The sequence below is a fragment of the Lampetra fluviatilis genome, chromosome 9 (assembly GCF_964198595.1).
Source record: "Lampetra fluviatilis chromosome 9, kcLamFluv1.1, whole genome shotgun sequence".
NCBI lineage: Eukaryota > Metazoa > Chordata > Hyperoartia > Petromyzontiformes > Petromyzontidae > Lampetra > Lampetra fluviatilis.
The window spans coordinates 8,724,427-8,742,986 of NC_136283.1; the positions used below are offsets into that span (position 1 = coordinate 8,724,427).

The 18,560-nt window shown below is 42.1% G+C and overlaps 1 protein-coding gene across 3 annotated transcripts in view; it reads left to right on the forward strand.

Annotated features, from left to right (window-relative positions):
- The window catches only part of LOC144934185 (netrin receptor UNC5C-like), a 101,600-nt gene extending 86,442 nt beyond the window's left edge, over positions 1–15,158 (forward strand). For all 3 annotated transcript variants that reach the window (XM_078859747.1, XM_078859749.1, XM_078859748.1), the window contains 3 exons: positions 851–1,015; positions 7,960–8,138; positions 12,887–15,158. In XM_078859747.1, the coding sequence (XP_078715873.1) occupies positions 851–1,015; positions 7,960–8,138; positions 12,887–13,046 (504 nt within the window). In that variant the 3' untranslated portion in view covers positions 13,047–15,158. The remainder of the gene's footprint in view (positions 1–850; positions 1,016–7,959; positions 8,139–12,886) is intronic.
- The last annotated feature ends 3,402 nt before the right edge of the window (positions 15,159–18,560 follow it).

Genomic DNA, 18,560 nt, shown 5'->3' on the forward strand with positions numbered 1-18,560 from the left:
CCATTTGCGCCGTCCCGCATGATGACAGAGCACATTGTGTTTGATTAGAGGCGTGTTTGATGATTCACTGCATTCGATCATGGACCATTGCCACGCGTGTAATATGAAACTCACGAGGAAATGAATTTCAAATGAATAAAAAAATACGCGTATTCCTAACTTGATTTAACATTGAAAAATGTTTCTGCGTTGTCACTTTAGGATTGCAGTAAGATGCACACGGTTGTGTCAATTTATATGAACATGTTCAAATATAATTTGAGCAGTGAATTCTATTCGTGGTTATGAAGATAACAGAAACTTAATGGATTTGCCATGCATTTAGGATTCCTGTTATAAATGTACAAATGTCAAACAACCTTAGAATTTATTTTTGTTGCACTGCTCAAACATTAGTTGTACATAAGCAAGACTAATGTGTTCAACTTTTGAACACCCACAACACACCCACTTTATGCTTTACTGATGCCTTTCAAATAATTTTGGACAAGTCTGTGTAAATCATTTACATTGTTCGTGTAACTGGGAGATTGAAAACGGTAAAAGTGCACACTTAGTCCATTGTCCCAGATATTTGAAAAGCTGGAGATGCACACAATCTCATTATTAAGTAACATATCTAACGGTTAAACTCCACTCAATGCATTTTGTATGTATATATACATATATAGAGAGCTAATTCTATTTGGAATCCCTTTCACCAGCAGCGGCATGAGCAAGGAATTGCAGGGCTGCACCTTTACATTTAGCTTTTTGTGAAGTCGATAATGTCCCGGTCATGAGACAGGGAAATTTTGAACGCTGGCTCACGGCGCTTTGACCCTTTGTTTGTTGCACCGCCGCCGTGCAGGAGATCCCCTTCTGGCACGTGTGGCCGGGCTGCCAGCGCCTGCTGCACTGCACCTTCACCCTGGAGAGGGCCGGCCTGAGCAGCACCGAGTTCTCCTGCAAGCTCTGTGTGCAGCAGCTGGAGGGCGAGGGCCAGGTGCTGCAGCTGCGCTCCACCCTGCTCAACGTGAGTCCATCCCCCTCATCTCCAGGGACCTCGCCTTCTCCGCACACCGCATCTGAACACGAGTGCCAATGTGAGGGTCTCGTCTACCTAGCGTCAGTGCAGCTTTGGCTCTCCTTTTGTTTGCATTTTCTTTGTGGGAGTGGGGGGGGGGCAACGCATTAATTGCATCATGTATTAATATCAAGAATTAGCCATTCGCGATTCTCATAGAGAACAGCCCACACGAGGTGATATCACAAAACTGCTTGGGAGAGTTCGTGAAGTTGCCTCTTACCCACACTTTCCCAATGTTTTAAACATTTAATTGTTTGGGATGTTCATTGCATGGCAGTCAAACATTATTGATTCTCAGAGCTGTAAACTAGATATTTTTGTGGGGCCATTGGTGATTCACTTAGACCACTCATTTTTTTTATCATGGGTGCCTGTTCAGATATCGAATCCGGAATCTCAGCAGTGCTGTTCAGTGTGTTGACTCCTGAGCCACTGAGCTACCTTGTATATTCATGTTTAAAAATTTTCATAATGTAAATCAGTGGTTGTGTAGTGAGGCACTCAGAGACACTAATAGTAGGAGGCACTCTATTTATTATAGCCTTCACTGACACAGGGAATAACTACACTCTGGTCAGGACAGTTAACAGGCTGCCTGACCAACGACGCCGAGGAGGTTAAGACGGTGAAGAAGACTCCTGTAGCACGACGAGTTCCACTCCAAACAACAGCCGCAAACCTTGCTTGGGGTCCCCCTTTTATCCACCCAGCGTGGCCTCGCTCTGCCCTCGGCCACACCCCCCTTCCAGGACCTACCTGAAGGTTCTCGGCTCACCCCACATGCCCCCTGTCACCTTTGTGCCACTTCCCTCTCTCCGGCTTATCACATGACCCGCTGGCAGACACGGCTGCTACAACAGCAGATCTCCTTCTGCCAGCAACCAGCGCTACGCGCCATAGTGACCCATTCCATGTCGTGTCACTACATGGAATGGGTTACTATGATGTCACTACATCACCCCCCCCCTGTGAAAAAAAACAGCCATCCCGGTTGACCTCCATACCCCGCATAGCAGGACAACAACACAACAATAAATATCCCGCCCGCGAATCGAATTAACGAGAACAATAAATTACCGGAATAGACAACAATCGTGAACACACGGCGATAAACCCGGCCCCCAGGGACACGACAACCCCCAACGACCATCAGCATGCCACAGCCCGTGAACAAGGGAAGGACCTCAGGTCAACCGACAGCCACAGCCCAGCTCGCGTCTACAACTACCCACCAGACGGCGTTGAAATGAATAGAATAACGGGAAGGAACGGATGATTTTAACCGGACAGTTTTGGAATGGGTCCTCGTCGCCGGGCCCCCAGGTGGGACAAAAATGGGTTTCCTGGGAACCTTGTAAATGGCCTAATGGGTGCGGCCCCTCCCGGGAAGAAGATGAAGGAGAAGATGAGGCGGTTGGCGGTCGTTTTGTCCCTCCTGGCTCGCCTGCGGATGGCGCCGCCGGTGGTACCGTGGGTATCAGACGCTGGGATCCTGTAGGCAGAAAAAAACAGAATCCCGCTGAGGCGTACCCTCCGTAACTGTACACCCGGGCTCATCGGACACATCAGACACCTGGCCGTCAGGTAGTGTAGATGAAGCGACATCACAAGATGGAAAATAGGGTTTCAGCCGTGACGGGTGCACAAACTAGCACCTGCGACCAATCTGGATACGTACGTACTGTGGCCTCCTGACCTCAATCACCTCAACTGGGCCCTGCCATGGCCGGTGCAATTTAGAGTACGTGCTCAAGGGTCACCTGGGGGCAATGCAGTCACGCCTTGTCCCCAGGGTTCCATGGGTTTCCGGATACGCGGAGTCCCACAAGCTTCTTATTGGCGGCTTGACGTTTGGCCGAATTACCCCGAGACGCCTCCCGTGCTTCCGCCAGTCGATTGAGGGTAAGGAGCATGGGCATGGGCACAACGGCCCTCTTTTTGCCCGGATCCATGCTTAACTGAGCCGCCATGGGGGGATCGTATTCCCTCCCGTACATGAGGAAAAAGGGGGAGAACCCAGTTGAGGCGTGAGGGGCTATTCTGTACGCGGTGAGAACACTCGGAATGTGCAAATCCCAATCGGACTGCGCCTCGTTGACCTGTTGGCACAGCATGGACGTGAGAGTCCTATGCAAGCGCTCTACCATCCCGTCAGTCTGGGGATGGTAGGGTGACATCCAGATCTTTTTAGTGCTCAGGGAGTTGCACACCACCTTAAATAATTTTGAAGAAAGTTTCGACCTTGGTCTGTAAGGAGACATTCCGGGGCTCCCTTAGCTAAAACATAGCCGTGCAAGAATGCGTCCGTGATGGACGCAGCTGACAGATCCGGCAAAGGCCATGCCACCGGCCACTGGTACAGGTACTCCACCCCTACGAGCAAAAATTTGTTTCCCCTCGGGGTGGCGGGAAATGGCCCGAGGATGTTGAGAGCAACGAGCTCGTTAAGACGGGAGCTTTCGGCAAGTGCACTCAACACAACCCTTAAGCATGTTGTGGACATCCTCTGACATTCCGGCCCAAAATAAATCGCGCTTCAGGGTTGATAAGGTTTTCCTCACCCCAAGGTGCATCAACCTCTCATGGACAGCCCACATCACTCTGCCCCGCAGAGCAGTTGGCACAACGATGCAGTAACGCTGCACCTCCACATCCCACCTCATCAGCAACCCATCACGGAGGATCATGAAGGACATACCCGCTGGTCCCTGTCTACCACCCTTCGCTCCGACGCGACACCACAATTTTATCAGGGAGGCATCCTCCACTTGGAGGCGTCCCCATTCCGCGTGCATGAGACCAATCGTGTTATCGCGAAATCGGCTGATGCGGGTGGTAAAACGTCAACTGACACCACGACGGTGCCCGGCAATCCTGCAACCGCAGGTTTACAATGGCCGGCACCCAACAAACACGCACATTGGCCCTTTGGCGGAAATCACAACAGCGCGTCCGCATTACAGTGGCGTGTACCTTTCTTGTAGGTGACCGTAAATAAATAATCCTGTAAAATTTCCAACCAGCCTACCGTAAAGGTACGAATGGTACTGTTGTACGAAATTTACAATGGCCAATAATTTGCGGCGCATCACACAATAACGCTGCTCTGCGGGGGACAGTACACGGCTCCCGTAAAAAACGACCCTCTCTACCCCGTTTACCACCTGTAATAGTACAGCGCCGATTCCGGTGTCACTGGCGTCTGTATCCAGCACAAATGGTAAAGAAAAATCGGGGTACCCAAGGGGAGGCACGTTAACGAGGCCGTCGCGCAGCGCGACAAACGCGGCCTCCTCCTCCTCCCCCCACCGAAATTCTTGACTTTTCGCAGTGAGAGCGTGGAGCAGTTTTGCGATGATGCAAACTTGGGCACAAAGCGGCGGTAAAACGATGCGAACCCGACAAAACTGCGAACTTCACCCATCGACATGGGGATTGGCCATGTGCGCACGCACACAGTTTTGTCGGGGTCCGTTGCTATCCTGGACTCGCCGACGATGTGACCCAAGTAGTAAACCGATGTCTGCAGGAGATGACACACACACTTGTGTTAACTGGAGGTGCCGGGCAAGGACAACAAACTTCATACAAAAAGCAGTTCAAAAGAAATGAGTTTTCAATCTAGATTTCAAATGCTTAGCTTCAGCAGTCACTTTCTAATATCAGAAGGAAGAGCATTCTAGAGGGGCACAGAATCACATCTGAAAGCGTGTGATGTAGTGACTGTCTTTGGTTGATGCTTAGCCAAAAGCCACTTAGAGGGTGATGGTTCATGCTCCTTGGATAGACTTGTCCCCACTACATGAATGTGGAATGTCCACCACTGCCTCGTACCCAGTTTTGCAGTCACCTTAAACGTATGCCATTTGCATGGCATCTGTACACATGTCTTTTGTATACATGCATGACACATTTCATTTCGCATGAACTCAATGTATACTTTTATGAGTTGAAGTTGTCCATTGCCTAGTTACAAGTGCCTTTACCTAGACAGATGGCGATCCTATGTTTTTTTGTTCCATCTGGTCTTGATGCAACAGCGGTTATAAATCAAGCATGAACAAGCAAGTCAGCTTACAATGTGGACCTCCTCTCTCAGAGATTACATAGGTAGTCCAGTGTTGTTCATCTTGACATGTTTAATCTGTTGACGAATTTATATTTTTTTTGGGCAAAAACAGGCCACTATCTCCAAGAACAAGAATGATGCAAATTGCCACCTGAATGCATTTAACATGGTTTGTGAACATATACATCTGGCGCTAAGACTGCGAAACAGGATTCTAGGATCGCAATGTGAATTCGCTTGGTCTCTAGAACATTGATCAAAGGGGAATGTCAACAGTGCCTAATGCCGACGTCATTGCACTGTGGGCAGATAGAGTCCCCATGTCAAGCGGATGTTGACCTGCATTTTAATGCTGAATGGTGCTGCCCACATTCTACCGCACTAACACATTCCTGTGGAGGGAGCTGGTAGGAACGTTGGGTTGCTCGGTCAATGGCCAGGGTCAACGGGGGCGTGGTGTATTCCGCAAATATGCCCGACTGTGAGGGCGGGCACAAGCCGGCGTGAGTAGGTTAAACGTTGAGTTGTATAAAGGCACCACGGGTGACCAGCCCCTCCCCACCCAGCCCCACCCCTCCCACCCCCCAGCCAGCCCCTCCCTACCCTCCCCACCCTCCCCACCCAGCCCCTCCCCACCCTCACCACCCAGCTTCTGCCCACCCTCCCCACCCAGCCCCTCCCCACCCTCCCCTCCCCACCCAGCCCCACCCTCCCCACCCAGCCCCTCCCCACCCTCCTGTCCTCATCCAGCCCCACCCTCCCCACCCACCCCCTCCCCACCCACCCACCCACCCCCACCCAGCCCCACCCTCCCCTCTCCACCCAGCCCCACCCCTCCCATTTTTGGATGCACGACGGACGGACACAATAATCCTCTGTGGGCTGGTGCAACCAGGAGGTTCCTACCAGTAAAATCTGTCAATTGACATACGACAGTATTGCCCAGCTTAATGATCGGTCGATAGGTTAAGTTATTATTTAGGCAAAGTCGTGTAATGTCAACAGCTATTAATTGACATATGTAAATAATATCCAGAATAATAAACATCTAAATAAATACAATTTCCACTTCATTTGAACGTGAACATACACAGCTGTGAGAGTATCGTCAATAGTTTGATGTAATGGGTTCATGAATTGTGTCTGCGAAGACAGCCAATAATACTGTCTTGAAATTGAACTTAATTAGTAATTTCCCTAAGAGCTCTGAAAAAAAGCAGTGGCTCTGCTTGATGTCTCTTGTTCGTTAATTGGCATGTCCTGGCAGTGGTGGAGAAAGACTAAATTTTAATGTTGTACCAAGGCTTCAGAGAAAAATGCAAAATGTGTTTCAAAATGAACTGCCGCTTCATCTCTGACTGCTCACCATGGCAACCTCCAAAAAGATTCCCTCTCTTCTACTTTGCAGAGTTTAAATTTAATTGTTTTAATGAGTATTCTTAGGTTTTTTCGGTAAAGTCACGTAGGTAAAACATTTAAATTAATAAAAGTAAAATAAAACAAAATAAAAATAAAAATCACGACGTTTCGGAAGCAACACAAGCCTCCGTCTTCAGGTGGAACCGTCACAGCCACGACAGCTGTATCAAGTCAAGAATAGGACACGAAGCTTAGATGGAGAAACGAACATGAAAGGATACACCACTCTAACAGAGTGATGGCTTCATGTAGAAAAATTGAGTTGTTCAACATTTTGCTATATAGGTAATTGAAATGTGATGTAGCCCAGTGCTATGCTTCATACAATACTTCTTAGCAACATTCTTAAAACAACAAAGGAAATAGGTAGTTTAAAGGAATTTAACGTGTATAGTTACTATCTTGCTCAGGAAAGTTCACCTTGGCAACCTCCAAAAAGATTCCCTCTCTTCTACTTTGCAGAGTTTAAATTTAATTGTTTTAATGAGTCAAGAGTAGGACACGAAGCTTAGATGGAGAAACGAACATGAAAGGATACACCACTCTAACAGAGTGATGGCTTCATGTAGAAAAATAGAGTTACTCAACATTTTGCTATATAGGTAATTGAAATGTGATGTAGCCCAGTGCTATGCTTCATAAAATACTTCTTAGCAACATTCTTAAAACAACAAAGGAAATAGGTCGTTAGAAGGAATTTAACGTGTATAGTTACTATCTCGCTCAGGAAAGTTCACCTTAAATAAATGACCGATATAAATATTCTAAATTCTAGACCTTTGTATGGTACAAATACACTTCCTGTGTACATTTATTTCAGTACCTATGCATCATGCCACCTTTCTAAATATCATATGCTTAATTCATATTATAATCTAAGTTACATTTCTTAACATTATATAATTTTCAGTAATTCACATCATTATTTTGAATGTATACATTTCAGTCTGGCTACTCCCAAAGATGAAAGAGAGAGCCAATTGTGAATCCAGCAATTGTGACTTCTTCTAGAGAGAAAAATCTGCTGCCAATTGTGATGCATATAATACGTTAGCACTCTCAATGATATAGCTTCCAAACAGCTACTACTCGGGTAATTACATTATGGTGATAATTTTATATTTAGTCAGTGGCCAAATTGGATACTTGATGCACAAATGGGAATTGTAAAACTATCCGGTGCCCGACTGTGGTCACTCAGAATAGACCATGGGACATAGAATGACTCGGTGCCAGATTTGCAAATACGAAGGTAGGATCACAGCGATGCACCATTCTGCTACTCGTGATGTAATACGTTTGCTCAACCATTGCAATGTAAAATCATAGTTGTTGCTCTACATCAACATCAGCCCTGTGAAAAAGAAGTGGTTGCTGATGTTGTTGCTGTTGTGTCTTGCAGGCTCCAAGTGCCACTGATGATTCCCCCACGGAGGCTGCCTCTGCTGGCTCGGCCCTCGTGGGTCCCCAGGCTTTCAAGCTGCCCTACTCCATCCGCCAGAAGCTGTGCAGCAGCCTGGACTCCCCCAACCCCCGCGGCAACGACTGGAGGCTCCTGGCGCACAGGCTGGGTGTCAACAGGTACGGGTGGACAGAGAATCCTATATGGGGATATTAAGAATAGACTGGGTATCAACAGGTACGGGTGGACAGAGACTCCTATATGTGGATGTTAAGAATAGACTGAACACAGCAGGTACGAATGGATAGACCATAGACTCCCATAATATGAATAAAATGGGCATCGACATCTAAGAGTGGACGGTTTCTTGTATGAGGTTAATTAGAATTGACTGGTCATCAACAGGTATGGGTGGACAGTGAGAGAGGTCGATTTGGCAATAATATTGATAATAATGTTATAGACTGGACATCAGTAGGTATCCATGGACACAGCGCCCTATATGGGGTTAATACTAGTCATATAATAGTCTGGAAATCAACAGGTGTGGGTAGACAGAGAGTCCTAAATGGGTTATGTCTTTTACCCTGGCATTGATTTTTAATTCCCTGAGTCAATTTGGTGCAATTCTGTACCCTGCATCACAGCCTTTATAACCTATGCCTTTAAGGGCTAGACACATTGTCAGTACCAATCTGCATCACCTCCTGTTCATCTTGTTAAGAGTAAACCACTGAATTACTTTGTAAAATACTGTTCTGCATGGCTGAATCACGTGAATTTAGCCATCAAAAAATATCAAGGAATATTATGTCACGATGGAATAAGGCAGTCAATGGTATAATCTATGCAAATCAGACCACTATTTACTAGTTTATACTGAATCTGTGTATTAATATACTTATCCATGCTATCTTTACATATATTTTCTGAATTTGATATTTTTATTCACCCTTTTCTCTTTTAACTCTATAAATGTCTTATTGTAATGAATGGCATGTTTTTATTAATTAAAATTTTCTTCTTTATTAAAAAGAAAAATACATTTAAAACACAATACATTCAAGCCAATCTCAATCCCTCAACGGACGAAGGCTTCCCAACACCATGTGGGTTGATGCTGATATAGTAAGCCAGGTTAGTTTTATCAGCAATACAATACACATATCTGGCAGCAGTCTAGTCCCACTATGAAGGCCCAATAATTGTATAGAAAAAGCAATCTCAATGTGTTAAGCAAAACTCTATTCACAATTCCAGTCACATCTGTCAAATATCAATCGAGCGCAGACAAGTGGCTTTGCAATATTTGATTTATATGAGTAATGTTAGAGTATTTATGTACGTGTTTTGCTCAAGCACACTGTTATGAGGGTAAAAATAACGTGAAAATTACATTGTACTAAATTTTACTTATAAAGGTGCAGCCCTGCAATTGGTTGCTCATGCCACTACTGGCAGAAGGGCATCCACTAGAGGGAGCTCTGCAGAGCCCCTCTGAAGGGTATTTTCGAGTCCTCTTTCAAGGTGGCCAGATATCTCGGAAGCAGTGGAGGTACCCAAACTTCACCCCACTGCATGCGACTTGTCAATCAATTAGCTGTGGCATACCCATGTTTACTGCCTGGGTGGACAGAGGCGGGGAGGTTTTTAGAAACTTGCTCCTCCAGCAGTGGATATATCATGGTTGATAAAGATAATGATGGAGGTCATGCTACGTGTAATTTCCTCTCTCCCACATTTCTCTGAATTCTAAACCTAATTTTCATTTCGCTTGTGATTGTGCTTTCAGATATAATTATAAGTGGATGCCTGAAATGTAAGATAGAATTTTCGTCGCACATGATTGTGTAGGGATGGCGATATTTAATCGCATATAAAATCGAAAGCATGGGTGTGTGACCATGCGCACGTGTGCGTGCGTGTGTGCATGAGTTCATATTTGTGAATTAGGAGCATGTGTAAATGTGTGTGCCAACAAGTCAGTGGGGAGCGGTGGCGAAGTGGTTAGGGCACTGTGCTACTCATCTGGCAACCCGAGTTCAATTACCGCTCATGGCTAAAAACCGGTGACGATTATTCGAAACGGTCCTGGGCCTCCCCTAGGTCGACTCAGTCTCAAATGGTGATGTGAGTAAAACATCGCCACTGGGGAGACAAAGGCGATCGGGCGTGGTGCTGGCCACCCACCCCCACGTGTGCTGGGCCGGCCTTCATAGGTGCTCGCTAACAGCACTTTCCCCAACAGTCTGTTAATGCTATGAAGGGGATCTTTGTCTTTGTCAACAAGTAAGCTCGCTTTATCCACACATTTTCTTGCCTCTTTTCCAGGTTATTTGAGACAGATTGTATTTTGTATAGCATTTTAGAGTGCATTGGAGATTCAGTGAACCAGGCATTTGAATGTGTTGGATAATATACAACTTAAATCTTACATGGGAAAATACAGTAATGTAATTGTAATTGCTTTAGCATGAGCATTGTCAATGATGTTCACTAATTAAATCTTATGGCTGTAGGAACATTGAGGATTTTTTTTTACTCAATTTAATTGAATGTGTTTCCAAAGCACCAAAAATGCATAATCAAGTAAAAATGAATACATTGCAAAAATATTGCCTTTGAAAAATTACTAATGAATTGAAAAAATACTTAATACGATGGTAAGCTGAAAAAATACACCGAGAGTTGTAAAAAAAAATCTCATATAATTACAAAATTGTCTAAATGAAGAACAACAATTATCATAGTCCCTTATAAAAACAATACATTCTGAGGAGGCGTCATATTAATTAAATATTGCTTATGTCTGCACGCATAAAAAATCCTTAGTTATTTTCTTTCGTCCAATTCGTAATCATGTGTCTACATAGGTCGTGCAACATATGGTATATATGCTATACATTTTACGAGCCTAATTTATACATTTTAATATTTCTATTACAATAAACAATTACTCATGGGCCAAGATAGAGAATATTGTAAAATATGCAGCATTAAGTCAATCACCAATGATGTAAACAGCATGACTGAGCACACCATCCTTTATGGGCATTGTCACATCCTGTAGCAAGTCATTACCAAGCCAATGCCCTAGTTTCCCTTATGAAATAATTAAATAAAGCGCCACGAGACAAACCTTTGTGTAAAACAAGGTTTTAGCAATTACATGAAGTTTTATTTCATAGAACAAAGACATGCTTATCCCATTTGTAGTTACAGCTAAGAACAAGATATCAGAATATGAGAAGTGTGCTGATATCTATAAATTAAAAGCATGCTGTGTATATTAAAGTGAAGTTATTTTGTACAAATGTGAAAAACCATAATTAGAATATCAATGTCAATAGGCTTTCTCACATTTGCCATGGAATGTTGATATTCTTACGTACTACATTTAATGGGTACTGTTGGGCTAATGACTCCAGTAACTGCATTGCAGTGTTGCCATGTAACCAGTTCGTTCTATTCGTACATCCACAATTCAATCAGGCATTCCAAGCTTCATTTTTAGGAGCTTCCATTGACAATTCCAAAAACAAATATAAACATTTGTCAATAGCACAGCCTTAGAAGGAATACCATACAATATAGAGCATTTCAGGTGAAGATCGTTCTTTGCATTAACAGGCCAGAGAGATAGTTAATAATGGTTGAAGACTGCACTTTACACAATGGGGGCCTGATGAGAATTACATTTTAAGAATATTTTTCTGATGAAGAGTTTTTTTTTTAATATATATAATTATTGAGTAACAGACAAGTCCATATATAATAAAATAGAGTTGTACTAAATAAACTCGTTTATATTTAAAAATCAAATTGTAAGATGTTAATGACACTGGATTGTGGGAATGTTTGCTCCTGTGAGAATAAGGCGTAATCTACTTAGCGGTGCATTTCTGGGCCCAATTTGTAATTTGAATAAAATGCATTTAACTGCCTTACATTCCTGAGGCAGAGGAGTCTGAGAAATGAAATGTGGAGAACTATGAAACTAAAATTAATTCACATATGCAGTATAAGGTGTACCTTTATAAGAGAAACATCCGATTGCATCATTCTACTCGAGGGGAAGCAACAATAGTAAAGAGCTATAAAAATTAACGAAAACAAAAGGTAAAGGTGCAGCACTGAAATTCTTGCTCATGCCAGTGCTGACAGAAGGACCTTCAATAGAGGAAGTTTTTGAGAGCTCCTTTAGAGGGTATTTTGCCTACTCTTTGTATGTATGTGGGCCCTCTTTTGCACCATACCTAGCCAACTGTACACATCCCACTAGACGTTTTACAAGAGATGGAAGGACCCACACGTTACCCCACCGCACGTGACATGCCGAACGGCTGTGGTTGTACCCATTTATACTCCTGGGTGTAGAGGTGGATGAGATGTATTAAACTTGCTCATTGTGGCAACCGCAGTGCCAGGAGATCGAAGCGATGACACCACGGCAAACTTGTAAACGAATAATTACTTATTTATTAACTTTAAACACGATAGATATACTTAACAAAATGTTTAATTACCCAAGATAACTGGCGTATGCTGAACTTTTTATGGCTGATCGGCTTGTAGGTGGTGGCTTTGGCCCCATAACCATCCTCCCAGGATCGTTAGAATGAATGCCACCGATGGCCCAATCAGAGTGTCACCTGCCATGTGGAATTGTAATTCCCACTGCTGACTCTGGACTACCAACCGAGAACTGAGGACCCCTCCCATGAGGTTACTGGGAGCAGTAGTCATGGCCAGTCGTGTGGCTTAAAGGGAATGCGTGACTGACCGCTGGGCTTCCCACTGCCGATGGGGTCAGGGTTAAGGACAGCACTTCCGTGCCTCTATTCCACTATATAGTTAGCACATAAATACAGAGATTCAGTTCTGAACGTGTGTTTGTTGCCCATGTGTGTTTGTGTGTGCGGTGCAGCTGCCTGGAGTATTTCGAGATGAGAGGGAGCCCCACGGGGGTGGTGCTGGACCTGTGGGAGGCCCAGCACGAGGAAGATGGGGATCTGGACTCACTGGCCAGCGTACTGGAGGAGATGGGCCGCCGGGAGGCCCCACACCCTGCCCTGGCCCATGCTTGAACCCTGTGATGGTCAAGCAGATGAACTGCAGACCACCTCAAACAGAGGCCTCGACAGCGATTTAGACATCTACTGTAAATTATCGATGGTGAGCATAAAAGCAGCAACTATGAAGTCCAGAAAGGATGCAGTTTTTATTCTGCATTCATATGGCAGGGAGTTGATCAGCAACTTTATAAGGTCATGTCGCGGTTGTTGAGTGAGCCAGTGGATGGCTTCAGGAGTAGCCTCATGGTGAATATCTGTAATGTTGCCAGAAAATAATTTAAGCGGGCAGTGGCGTTATTACGTGGGCCATGGTTTGAGATCGGTGCACGCAGTCACACTATGGGCTACTCTGCACTTAAGAGCTTGAAAAAACTAAACTGAAAATAGTGACGTCTCTAAAATCTCTCTCATCTGTTTTGATATATTTTTGGTTGTGAAGTTTAAATCTCATACTGCAAAGAACTGCCACATATGTCCTTAAACCTGGAACCATTTATCCATATATCTACACTCAGAACTGCTTTTCTGTTTGTTAGGAATAGTATTATACATTTAAAAAAAAAATATTGACTTGGAATTTAAAAATAACCCAAATGTTTCAGTGATGTACCAGTCTCAAAAATGGATTAAAGTTCATACCGTGACAATGTTTTCTTCCCCTGTGTGCTTTACTTTATAACACAGGTGTTAAAAGTGGTCTCTGGTCATTGTTATAAACACTCCTTAATATCGTGCTACTGTTTGCTTCATAACAAAACTTTTGAAAATGGGAAACTCAATATTTTTTGTGCTCAACTTGGTACTGGAAGGTTCCAGAACCCATTAATTATATATTTCTTGAAGCTTGTTCAGATCAGCAGTCGTTGATGTAAATATTTAGTGTGACTATACTACATGAGTTGTGTTCTTACACAAAATGGCATTGTGATTTATTTCTGTATGTTTCGATGTTGTTTATTATTGTATGTGTATGCCATGAACTATTTTTATTTTTCAGTGTAATTTAATTCAGTTTTCCATGTTTTGCATCCAGGTGAACATTCTGCGTAAATATAGCTAGCATTTTAATGCATCGATACTCAATGAACATCCAATATATTTGTAATATCAAGTCTCACTATGTACATACATTTTACGTAGCTTCTCTTTACAATTGCAGAAGAGTAATCAAAGGAACCGATCCGTTAATTTGTATTCAATCTACCCATAGTGAAACTCCAACCTGAAACTGTGACCTGCACCTTTTAATAGTTCTGTGCAAAAATGCGATGGGCACTGAGACTTGCTGTGACATTGGTGTACACCTTGAGAAACATGTGGAAAACCATGTGCTTGATTTCACAACTTTTGAGAGCCATATAATTTTCAATCACAGGTGTAGGTGAACATGCCTATATGCCTATTGTCATTGCGAATTTTAACATGCACGTACACAATTTTAACAGGTAGCATTATGATATGCCTCTATATGGTGTTTGTGTATATATATAAATAAGAGCACCAAACATCAGTTTGTTTGTTTTCTTTAAAATAGTGTGTCAGTAATAAAATCTACCAAATGAAAATTATACAAGTTTGCACTCATAAGATAAAAACTATTACTTTCCCCACCAACTCTATGTCATGATGACATTTTTTTTAAATACTGCTATGTGTCTTGAGCAGTGTGGAAATTACAGAATATCAAAATGGCTTTTTAGCATGTATTATATATTGTTTGCATATACAGGGTCACAAGACAACTTGGGAACTTGCCTGTTAGAGCAAGGTTGTAAGTTAGGCCTCCATACACTCATCCCATTTTTTGTGCTGATTGAAGCTGAATTTTTAGTTTAGCCGAGTATGTAAGCGCTTCACTCCAGGACCAGTTTACCAAGCCAATGTCTGCTTGCTCAGTGGGCCAGCCAGTCCATTTCTGTGTATGCATACACTGCAGTATTTCTATATATATGAAAACCCAAGCAGAATTTTTCAGACCGATACAAATGTACCACAATTTTGTACAAGTCTTCATTTATAATGTGCAACATACATTAGCGTTTTATAAACTCTTCTTTGTGACACACCAGTTGTCAGTACTATAGAACAAAAATAAAGCAGAGGTAGCATTAAATGTATACTTGTTAGTGGACAGGATGACAGTATATTCCGTTCCAAGCTAAACTATTTCAGAGATAAGAGCACTTTCTTGCTGTTGTGACAAGTGCAGTGGAATTGCTTGTTAATGCAGTATTCAGCTGCACTTTGTGCCACACACTATTTGATGCACAGCTAAGGCTTGTCTAATTCATCAAGAATTAATCATAGCACATAATGGTACGGTTATTTTAGCCATTCTCACCACTGATATTTTATAGCGTTCAACGTGTGCGCCATGTAACTTCAAAACATTGCGCAGAGTTATATCCTCTGGCCATTGTACCATGTAGTGGAGGCCCTCTAGCCTCTTAGCTCAGCATGACATGCAACTTCATCCACATGACTGCTCTGTACATCTGCTGGCATTTGAGAGCAAAGTTTAGTGAATTGGCATCCATCCTACATTCTTTTTTACGCCCCTTCATGTGGTGCAGTGCAACCACTCTGCAATGCTGTACTGGGAAAATATTTAAAAGTGGCTTTCATTATGTGATATATATAAACTATAATTATGTATATACTGTACATTTATATATATGTAAAACACGATGCGCTTTTAAAATGCTGTTCTACCCTGTGTACATAAAGGAATAGGTCCCTACCATCTGTGCTGATATTATCAGATACATGAATATCAACCACTCCGTATGATACTCAAATCCTTTTAAGCCAGACTTGTAATGTAAATATTCATAATAAAGGTTTTTGGGTTAGATCACGATCTAACCCAAAAATCTTGATTATTAATAATACTGGTCGCAAAAGCCTACGTGTTAAAATGTAAATGTTTGTTGTTGAATACAGTTTTAATGCATTTGATGCATTTTTTAATATTCATCTTAAATTGATGAAAGGTTTTACAATGTTATTGATTAGACAGCATAAATAATGGCGACATTAAACTTGTCAGGCATATGTGGTTTTGTTAAACTTAATTAATTTAAACATTTTAAATAAAAAAAATACATGATCAAGAAAACATGTTTTGATTAAACTTAAGAGTAGCTTTACGTAGAAGACACATTCTTTTCAATTATAAACTATGCAAATGGTATATTCCATAATAAAATAAAAACAGCAGTGTCTGGAGCTGTATATGTGTGGCATGTGCAAAAACGTTGCTGGATTGAAGGGGCTTTTATCCTTCGATTGAGAGAGCAGAGTATCAATGGATAATGAAACGCGAGACTGATTTGAGAGAGTGAATGTTCCAAAGGCCAGTGCCTTGTTTGCTGGCAGGGATGGTTTAGGGGCTCAGTTTGAGTCCCATCAGCATTCACTGTTGAAGATCGCAATGATAACCAGTCTTGAATTACACTCTGCTGCCACTCTCAACAACTATCAGTGTGACATATTCTTCAGGCGAGTTTAACAATTTGACATAAATTTTGATGTTTTCAAAAAGTCATCATACACGGACAGTATAAATCACAATCAATGTTAAAACAATGAAGTGTTTGCTCTGATTGCAAAGCCCCTTGTCTCAGCTACTCGCATTGCTTCATGGGAATTTGATGGTTATTCGTGGAGAATGCTTTCTTTAAACTGACCCGAAAGACAACGATGTGTGTCGAGTAAAGTATGACTCTTATTCAAATTGTGCATTTCAAAAGGAAGATCTAATTGTATTGAAGTTGTGACACCTGCATACATTTATGAACCATTAAATGCTGCTTATACAGTTGTGCATTTAATTTAACCTGGCTGATTTGTGAGGAAACGGATAAGTCAGTGTGTTTTATTAAGTATATACTGTAATGATAATTGGGGATAAACACATTTTAGTGTGTAACTGAAAAGAACAAAATCACTCAGACCAATGACAAAGCATTAACAAAAAACATTCAAAATAATAATTAAAAAACAACTTTTCCTGCGAACAGCTTCACACTTTTGCCTAATAAAAGCTTGCCATCAAGCTTCCAAAACCACAAATTACACTTCTTTTGAAAGTGTTTTTTTCTATTGTATTATATTGTTCAAACAGATCAACATGTGCACCAGAATTGTCACTGCTTTATCCCTAATGTTATATTTTTTCTGCATCTCATCATGTCCAAATAATTATCATGAGCACATGAATCACTATTAATCTTCTCCCAGCAATTATTTGGATACATTGTTGCGAATCACCACCACTGCTTTCAAGAGAAACGTTGGCTCGACAAAGTAGGTGGAGTGTGTTTCATGGAATAAGTACAGGAGTTGACTTTCTAAAATCAAGATATTGTTAAATGCAATGTGGATACTTGATAAACATTCAAGCAAGCAGTCCATACTCCATAGCAAATATAATATTCATATACAGCAACCCTATTGTATGGTGATAACAAAGCCAATTTTCCACATTGTTACTTTTTGCATCATTCACATTCAAACATGTAATTTTGCCATTTATCGCCATAAAACCTTGCTAGACATTCGTGTCTATCGGAGAACTTTGTGTCAAGCACTGCTTATCAACACTGCTATTTTTCTATATTGATACTTAGTGAATTGTTTGTTGTTCCAGAGTCAACATTTTACAAACTGTAATGCAGCATGTATTCAAACATCTGAACATGTGATGAATGTAAGTGGTATCATGAATGATTCAGTCATGTGGTGGATATTTTCTAAAATTAGTTGTCATAGTATTGTCTCATTGTTTTATTGTAATAATGCCACGTTACTGAATTGAGTTATATTTAAGATATTGACGTATTATGGTAATGGTTTGATTTCAAAGTTGTACATTTGTAGATTCATATGATTTATCATGGAATTGTCAGAACATTTAACAAACAAATGCTGCTTCAGCCACGTAATCATGATTTGTCACATCTGCATGAAACATGTAAACATAGTCTGTAATAAATATGAACCACTACCCATTACTAAAGGAACAATATCAGTCAATTACTTCAGTGTATTTTTTTTCTTCATATGCAGTGTATTCTTAAGGGGGGAAAAAACCCTGTACAGCTGTACTGCGTTGTAATTCGTAAACCTGTATTGTGTACACTTTAACCCTGTAAAAAAATAAGCATTATGCTGCCAGCATAAACTTATCTTCCACATACATGACAGTAATATTGTGTTGAGGCGGCTTTTCAAAACTCCAGTCGACGCAAACCGCCACTTTCCGTCTCTCCGTGTTTACCAATTTACTCCCATTCATACACAGCACTAATTAAGTCCTTCAAAGCTGCATCGCCGCCCCATGATTGTTAAACGCGTCCCATGTGTCACACTAAGCAATTAACATCGTCTGCGTTAATCGAGAGCTGATTCAAGCGACGCTTGAGATCTCGTGATTGTGTGTGCACACGTGATTCAGGCAGCGTTAATTGGTTAGCGCGCCGCGTGACACGTGTTTGACAGTTATCAGGCGCGTGCAGCGTGGAT